Raw genomic sequence first — 9,490 nt, 5'->3', positions numbered from 1 at the left:
TAACCATTAGTAGGTCGAAGTGATTGTCCTATTCTGACTTGCATGCTACAGAGATGCTTAGCGAATGTTCATGATAGTTCACAAGAATTCATGATCATTCTTAGTCATCTGGACATGGAAGGCTATGTCAAATATTTTTTAATGAGGCTTCCAGGTAATCATTGCCAGAATTGCTGAATTACTGTAAAGCCTTGTTCGGACTAGGCAAGTATTTTAGTCGAGTACCGAGTAACTTAGTAGCTAAATGTGTCTGAACACCAAAAATTTAGTAAATAATTTAGTCAAGTCAACCCATTTTGTTCTATTTTTTCGGGCGAGTAGCGTCTCCCAGCACGCGTCCTTGCTCATTGGCTCACTGACTAAACAAGTCCAAACCTGTTGATTAGTCGAGTTCATTACGATCATACTAGTCCGAACAAGGCATAAGTGAGAATTGAGAGCAATAGGAAGAATAGTAGCACATCCATTAATTAGTACTCTATGATTTTCAATTTGACATTGACAATCCGTACGAGTCAAAAACATAGGCTACTTACTTCTTTTGCAAAGCCTAGTAGAGAATTGTTGTGTTCATGCTACAATTAAACTTACAAAAAATACTTCCTTAAAAAATAGGTAGAAAAGAAATGAAAACGGATATATCAGGATTATTATTTATAGGAACAACACAATATTGCGCAACAATAATTTATTTTTCCAATTTATCTTAACAATTTTTAATGGCTGCGTGCCGGAATTCTTTTCTTAATGTGGACCTTCTTCTTCAGCTTAAATTTGTTAATCTTGACCTTCACCTTAACTTTGACCTCTAATTTCTTCAACAATTCAGATAGATCCGGGTCTTCCTCAGAATCGTCATCGGAGTCTTCGTCAGAGTCTTCCTCTTCTTCAGGTTCTGGTGTAACGGTGGTAGGTGGCGAGGTAGTGGTTTCCGGTTCTGGTTCTTCAGTGACCTCGTCGTGGTCAATATTTTCGAAATCTACTCCCGAGACGCGATAGAACCAGTCATGGAACGGACCAGGACGAATGAAACCTAGAAATCACGATGTTTTAATGGGCATAGATACAATAATATAAATACAGATACCAACAATAATTAGACCATAGTATAGTACTATAAATAATATAATACAAAATGAATCAATCCAATATTGTGTTTTCGATGTGAAACATCTATAGCTGTACGTAAAACCGATTTCTGGCGTGGCGACGCATGCCGCGGCCGTAACGACGCGTCGCCATACGCAATCGACTGTGCGATTCTCTCCCACTCGATCCGGCGTTAGGCCATCTCTCTCGCTACACTGAGCTCAGATACCTATAGTGTATACTCCATAGTGTATACAGTGTTGTTTACTACAGTACACATAACCTGTGTTTTACTTGAAAACAAATTATTTTTTCGTAATATTTTATTTTATCATTATGACATATTTGGTTCCCATCACAATCTGTTCTTTTCTGCATATTACTTTTACAAAATAATGTCGATGTTTCACATCTGCCAAGCGGCCCGTGGCGGCTCACATTTTTTGTCCTAATATACAGCAACGGTATGTGCCGTTTTATTAAATTATAATGCCGATTTATTTAAGGCGTTATTAAATTACCTCTACTCTACATAATTAGAACGAAATTGATTTTTTTTCCAAGTGATTTTACGACCTTTTATGTTCAATGGGGACTGCTCTGAGGAATTGTTCGAGATGTTACCAACGACTTGTTTTTACCATCGCACCGCCCGCCACCAGAGTGGAGTTCATCCATACTATACTTGAGACCTTAGAACTCATATCTTAAGGTGGGTGGCGCATTTACCTTGTAGATGTCTATGGGTTTCAGTAACCACTTAACACCAGGTGGGCTGTGAGCTCGTCCAGCCAAATAAGCAATAAAAAAGGCAAAAACAGTGCTGCATCCCATAGACACAGCCCACTAAGTAGGAACGCCAGATCTTCTCAGTGAGTCGCGTTTCCGAATCAGTGATAGATTCTGTGAAGCACTGCTCTTGCTAGGGCCAGTGTTAGCAACACCTCCGGTATGAGCCTCGAAAGCTAACATGCTACGGTGAAACTGAAATAGCCTCACAAGGCTAGCTGCATAATTATGGAAAAAAGTGCTGCATTGTAAATGCCCATAGACAGCGTAACCATTTTAAAAAGGGCATGCATTCTTTGGTGGGAACGAGAGGAACTAAGCTACCCGAATTTATTTATTTTGTTAATTGAAGAGTCTTTCCTTTTTTAAACTTGTGATAATTTCAAATTATTAATTGCTTAACATTTGTGAAATTGCACTAATTTGGGAAAATATAACAATGACCCTAAAAGTAGCTTCGGGGTTTCCTTCACAACTCAGACTGAAATCTCAGTAAATTTGCATCATTTTGCCGAGACGTATTTCATTTCATCTCATGGCGTCTCATTCCATATCATTCCAGTGCAATTACAATTTTGAAATTAATCAACTTCCTTTCAGACCGCTGTATTTGCAATTCAAAATATTTGTACAAAAATCAAATATTTTACTAAAATCGACACCCTCAACAATAGTATCGCGAGAAATCATTAGACATTGACCTTTTTTTGTTTTAAATTCATTTCGATGACATAGAATAGCTATTAATAGGAAACCAGTCTTTAATGAAAAATAATCTTTAATAATCAATATTTTTAATTAATTATGTTTGTGCCTTATTTGTCCTCAAATGAAGTCATCATTGGCATTATTAAAATATATACTTTAGCCTATATTTTTATATACTCTGTGTATGAATCTAATGTCAATTTCGTTCGACTTTTTGGCGGGAACGGAGGAGTGAAGTTGTGTGATTTGTTTTATTTTGTCTAATTAGTTACAACCCGAAACGCATTACTGCTTCACGGCAGAAATAGGCATTTCTGTTAGAAATCGTTTCATTACCGTCGATTAAAATACAAAATATACCGTGATTTTTAAGAAATCTTATGAAATTCACACGAGACACGTATTTAGAACACGATCACACTGATACGTACCAGCTGGGAAACCAGAGTGACAACCGTGCTCGCCGCCGGCAACAAAGGAGGTCACACCGATCAGAATCGGTACACCCTCAGGGTCCACGTGGACGAGTGGACCGCCGCTGTCACCCTGAGCGAAGGCAAATTAACCTTCTTTATTACCACTTATGTATAAAAAAAATCCATTCCTCCTACCCGTGACACGAGAAGTGCCATGAAGTAACATGCGTTCTTAGTGAATTAGAGATGGGTAGGTATATGAAAGCAGTGGTTCTTGGTAGGAACATATCGATACCTCGTTCACATTCACGCGGCAAAAATAGACATGATAGTAGTATCCGTGCGGGCCTGTATTACCACAGACTTGCTACCAGCATAACACATCCTACCACCGTTTTTACCACCGCCCAGATCCGGAATGAACTCCCTTTCTCGCTGTTTCGCGAGCGCTATGACTTGTCCTTCTCCAAGCGAGTTTGGTAAAGAGTCCTCCGCGGTATGCAGCGGTTAGTCTATGTCCTTGCTGATATTCCTGTGTGCTTAGTGCGAGTTTTTTAACGTTCTCCATAGCGTAAAAGTTAGCTCATATTCATATGGAGTTCGAGCATTTGCGTACGTTTGCCGCTAGGGGCGCTGTTCCAACTGCATACAAAGTTGGGTTAACTTTTACGCTATCGAGAACGTTAAGAAACTCGCACTAAGCACACTGAGCTACGGTAATCACGCATGCTTGTCTGCCTTCGAAGGCACTAAAATATGTGAACGGTTTCTTACTGGTGTACACATAATTTTCAATTTCACATGAAATAGCCTTTTGTTGAAATAATACAACGGAAATGTCTAGGACATTCGCTGCCGATCAGCTAACTTATTCATCATGAAAACAGCCAAGGAGTAGCATTAACAAAACATGTGCTTGCCTGGCAAGTAGACTGTGACGTCACATTGAAGAATCTGGCGCAGATCGCATTCGGCGTGATGAGGGAGCCGAAGTTAAAGGCGCAAGTCGGGTTGGCGACTGCACGCAAGTACACCCAGTTCAGGACCTCGGGAGTAGCACCTCAACGACAAAACGACAATAATTAGATTACAAACACACATCCAACATCTTAATTGTTGGGACCCACACGGACAGGCGACGAAAAAAACCGCAGATTAAGCATTTATTAGGTACCCCGCTCGCAAGTCACTCCGCAAAAGCTCAACGTCATAGATGAGTGCACGCATTCTCATGTTTTAAGGTGGGTGGCGGTATCTACGTTGTAATATCTATGAGCTTCGGAAAACCACATAAAAGAAAAAGAGAATCGCATATCGTCTGCGTGCTTACTACATGTTTTTTTATTTTATTGCTAAGATGAGTGGACGAGGTCACAGCCCACCTGGTGTTAAGTGGTTACTGGAGCCCATAGACATCCACAACGTAAATGCGCTACCCACCTGTGAGATATAAGTTCTAAGGTTTCAAGTATAGTTACAACGGCTGCCCCACCCTTCAAACCGAAACGCATTACTGCTCCACGGCAGAAACAGGCAGGGCGGTGGTACCCACCCGCGCGGACTCAGAAGAGGTCCTACCACCAGTAATTACGCAAATTATAATTTTGCGGGTTTGATTTTTATTACACGATGTTATTCCTTCACCGTGGAAGTCAATCGTGAACATTTGTCGAGTACGTATTTCATTAGAAATAATTGATACCCGCCTGAGATTCGAACACCGGTGCATCGCTCAACACGAATACATCGGACGTCTTACACGTTAGGCCACGACGACTTCAAACATTGCCTACGTTTCCCGCTAGGGGCGCTGTTCCAACTCCATACAAATTTGAGTTAACTTTTACGCGATCGAGAGCGTTAAAAAACTCACACTAAGCACACTGATTAATAGTCGCGGGCAGACTCTGGTGATGAAAAAGCTTTTAATCTGTTAATATATCCATTTTATCTTGATACTTTAATTTTTTTGAAATGTGTACACTATCAAATACAATAATAAGTTATAGGCAAATCATTTAAACACATTTCAAACAGTTTTTTTTTAAATTTAACTTTATATGTTTGTTTTTTGTTCGTGATATGCATGCGAAACTTTTTATAGTCATCATGGGCACTTTCTAGAAGGGTTTGGCTATACCTGGCTGGTAACATGAACGTATTTTAGATGGCGTGCAATTATTTTTAACAAATCAATGTCTTTCGTATCGTATTTCGCGTGTCGTATAGTTTTGCTAGTATAACTGTAATAGTATTTAACTGGTGGTAGGAAGTCTTGTGAGTTCGCATGGGTAGGTACCACCGCCCTGCCTGTTTCTGCCGGGAAGCAGGAATGCGTTTCGGTTTGAAGGGCAGCCGTTGAACTTTACTGAGACCTTATAACTCACATCTCAAGGTAGGTGGCGGCATTTATGTTGTAGACGTCTATGGGCTCCGGTAACCACTTAACATCAGGTGGGCCGTGAGCTCGTCCACCAAACTATGCAATAAAATAATAATAATAATGATACTAAATTATTTATATGTTACATGTCAACTCTCATATGAATTGCACCAAAGAACCTACCATTCGTCCAGAGACGACCATGACCGCTGGCGTACACGGTGAGTCCGTCGTAGTTCCTGAAGGCATCAGCCGACGATTGCACACGAATTGGCTGGAGGTATCCTGCAGTAACCAATATTTATGTCCATTAAACAAATTGTGTAGGTACTTAGCGCATTTACCTCGATTAGTCGTGCGCACATGGCTTGTGTTACAAGCCAGATTGTTTTACTTGTTGTTCTTTATTGTGTATCTCTTTTTTGAGCTTGTAATGTGTATTGTGTGCCTAATAAATAAATAAATAAGAAATACTTACACTCACAATTAAATTAAGAAATAATACTCATCAATGTCGAATACAAGTCAAATTATAGGTGTTCCTTGCGCATGGAAAAAATATAAATATTTCGAAATATACTTGCTCGAAATAATTTGAAACCCCGAGTACTATAACGCTCTTCTATATAAAGGCTTACTGGTGGTAGGACCTTTCGTGAGTCCGCACGGGTAGGTACCACCACCCTGCCTATTTCTGCCATGAAGCAGTAATGCGTTTCGGTTTGAAGGGTGGGGCAACCGTTGTAACTATACTGAGACCTTAGAACTTATATCTCAAGGTGGGTTGCGCATTTACGTGGTAGATATCTATGGGCTCCAGTAACCACTTAACACCAGGTGAGCTGTGAGCTCGTCCACCCATTTAAGCAATAAATAAAAAAGGCTTCAAATGAGTCCTCTGCAGTAGGCAGCAGCCTCTTATCATTTTGAGCAATCGACAACTTCACCCTTCACTTTCAGCTTCACCCTAGCGTATAGGTGAGCTCTCGGGGCTCAAACCGAAAGTATTGCTAACACTGGCCCTAGCAAGAGCAGTGCAAACTGAGAAGATCCGGCAAGAAACTTAGTGGGCTGTGTTTGTGGGTTAATTCACTAGCCGAGCCCTTCGTCGCAAGCGACGGGTTCGACGAGTACGGTGACCGGTGCTTGTGGTACCTAAAAGCACTGTTAATGGATCGGGATAATACGTAATGACGTGCTTAGGGCGACTTCGACTGTTTACCATTCAGTCCCCAGTATCGGGTATGTAATTTCCGACGGCCACGACAAGACGGTTTTCGAGTCGTGCCGCCTTCTCAAAGTGTTGAATCATAATTCAAAGTCATCGTATGCGTTGTAAATTATTCTAAAGTTATATCATTCCTTTTTTTGTTGGGTTTAATTTGGATTTTACTAACTGGTAAAGACGACCGATCGATGGAGTCTCAGTAAAGAGATGTCGTTGGGCTGTACCAAGCTAGGCCGCGTGTCGTCATACGTGGGGTAGTTGTACCATTCTGTCGATTCCGAAATGTATTCCGGAGTGGTCAAGTTCGTAACGCCGGCGCGAATGACCACCGTGATGCGTCTGAAAGAAATATATACTTTATTTGTGTATCAGACGTTTTACGGCTTTGATTTTATATATCAAGGTAACCTTTGTGGAAGGAAAAGAGTACAAACACACTTGTTTACTGGTGGTAGGACCTCTTGTGAGTCCGCGCGGGTAGGTACCACGATTCCGCCTTTTTTTGCCGTGAAGCAGTAATGCGTTTCGGTTTGAAGGGTGGGGCAGTCGTTGTAATTATACTTGAGACCTTAGAACTTATATCTCAATGTGGGTGGCGCATTTACGTTGTAGATGTCTATGGGCTCCAGTAACCACTTAACACCAGGTGGGCTGTGAGCTCGTCCACCCATCTAAGCAATAAAAAAAAAGAATAATTACGTTTGAAAATTTTTCATAACAACTAGATGATGCGAGTCTTTATCAGATTGTGATCTCGACGCGCCTTGTTAGCTTAATATCAAGGTTTTACGAGTGATTTACTGCACATATTATTTTCCATAGTATGAGATTTTAAATTCAACTGTTCTGTATGTAATTTAGTAAATAATCTTATCTGACAAACGTATTCTTAGTAATTTAAAAACTCGCCATACTTAATCCTATTAAAATGTTCAATCACAGTAAGCAATTCAATGATATTAATATAATTTATCGCTTAATTAATCCTTGTCGTTTACACGTCATAAGCTTCTGATTCTTTAAATAATTAAGTCTTACTGACCACTATCGACGTGTTATCAAACTTGTTTGTTTTTATCATAAATAATAAGATTACTTTTATTCGAATTCAAAACAATTTCGCGAATATTTCCGCTTTCGTAAAGACTAATATAACGGTAAATAAATTAAATTATTCAATCAAATATACAAGCTATTTGATCAATAACTGTGTTATGCTTATGCATATGTTATCAATGCGGGTTTTTTTTTTATTCAAATTCAAATGCAATTCAAATTCAAAATCATTTATTTCAACTTGGATGTCATCAAAAACACACTTGTTGAATTTCAAAATACAAATAACAATGTTAACTCTACCACCGGTTCCAAAAAAAGCCACAGTCCTGAGAAGAACCGGCGAAACAAACTCAGCGGACTTTTTTTTTTTTGGATGTTCTCAAATAATTTCTTTTTTTTTTTAATAAGAAAACATATTTACAGTATACGAAAAAACAAGTCAAAAAATACAATTCAAATAAATAATAATAATAATGAAAAATGAAAAGGCCAGGAGCGAACGCTACTACGAACTAACATCTATCAAGTAAAAGTTATTGGTAGGTAAGTGTATCTCGGTATGTCCCCATAGAGTTTTGACTAACAACTACAGAGTATGAATGAATGAATGAAAATTCTTTATTGCACAAAAATATTGTACAAAGGCGAACTTAACGCCTTGCAGGCATTCTCTTCCAGTTAACCCTCGTTGATGAAGTGAAAGATTCAAGAAGTGTGTAGCTGGGATGAAGTTAATACATGGCGATAATTTAAAGAATTACCTACAGTAGACATGAGCAAAATGAACGCTAGGTTATAATTACATTGCCAAAACAAATACATAGATACATACATACAAAATACATAGATAAGAAATACATATCAAAGAAAATAAATTATATAAACCACAACATACTACAAAAGAATCAAGCTATCTGTGCTTTGAAAAAGAGATAATGTACTTTCGCTTTCAAAATATCAAATGAACGTGCTTGAACAGAGTAGACGATGACCCGTAGTAAACTCACCCGGCAACACAGTGAGCAGCAGTGATCACCCACTCCCTGTGGACGATAGAGCCACCGCAAGCAAACACTCCGCCGGTTGGATCCACCATGCGGAGGGCGGCGTGGTGGGGGTGCTGACCGGGAGTCGCCTCCCAACCAGATACAATACGGAGATTTGTGGTATCTACATCTAGAATTGAAAAAAGGGCCAGGGTAATGTACCGTTGAGTGATCAGAGTGCTTAGTGCGAGTTTCTTAACGTTCTCGATAGTGTAAAAGTTAACCCAACTTTGTATGCAGTTGGAACAGCGCCCCTAGCGGCAAACGTACGCAAACTATCCCATTCCATACAAATATGAGCTAACTTTTACTCACACTAAGCACACAGATGAAAATCCTTACTGAACGAGTACGTGCGTCAAACCTCAGTTCTCGAACTATGGAGAACAGCTGTCAAGGCTTTAATAAACAAGGATTCGACATGACCACGACTGCTCTGCTAAGAGCAGCCGACTATGATGATGATGATTATGTTGATACGCAGCCAAGTGTACTTCTCAGTTGGGACACGAGCTAAAGTTTGATTAAAAAAAAAAAAAAGACAATTATTCCAAAAGTTCCGGTTAGAGCTGAGAGAAAAACTTTGTTGAAAGGAAATTTATTTTGGTTGTAAACACACAAAGTCTGGATTCTTTTTGAAGACATATAAGATGAGTAGGTATAAGATACAATTATGAATTAGGTTTTATTTGTCAACAATTAAAATAAGAAATGGCTTAAGAAAAGTTTCCGCATAAAAAGAAATAGTCACGTACGACCAAAGATCCTTAAG

The 9,490-nt window shown here is 39.4% G+C and overlaps 1 protein-coding gene across 1 annotated transcript in view; it reads right to left on the bottom strand.

Moving 5' to 3' along the window:
* Positions 1–673: 673 nt before the first annotated feature.
* Positions 674–9,490, bottom strand: part of LOC114243849 (uncharacterized) — a 10,609-nt gene continuing 1,792 nt past the window's right edge. The window contains exons 3-8 of the mRNA XM_089733930.1: positions 8,680–8,972; positions 6,783–6,952; positions 5,569–5,670; positions 3,923–4,062; positions 3,018–3,132; positions 674–1,033 (exon numbers count right to left, since the gene is read on the bottom strand). Coding sequence (XP_089590056.1) covers positions 717–1,033; positions 3,018–3,132; positions 3,923–4,062; positions 5,569–5,670; positions 6,783–6,952; positions 8,680–8,972 — 1,137 coding nt within the window. The 3' untranslated portion in view covers positions 674–716. The remainder of the gene's footprint in view (positions 1,034–3,017; positions 3,133–3,922; positions 4,063–5,568; positions 5,671–6,782; positions 6,953–8,679; positions 8,973–9,490) is intronic.

Source organism: Bombyx mandarina, chromosome 16 (assembly GCF_030267445.1).
Source record: "Bombyx mandarina strain Sakado chromosome 16, ASM3026744v2".
In the NCBI taxonomy this organism is placed as follows: domain Eukaryota; kingdom Metazoa; phylum Arthropoda; class Insecta; order Lepidoptera; family Bombycidae; genus Bombyx; species Bombyx mandarina.
This window is presented reverse-complemented; position numbering and strand designations above follow the sequence as displayed.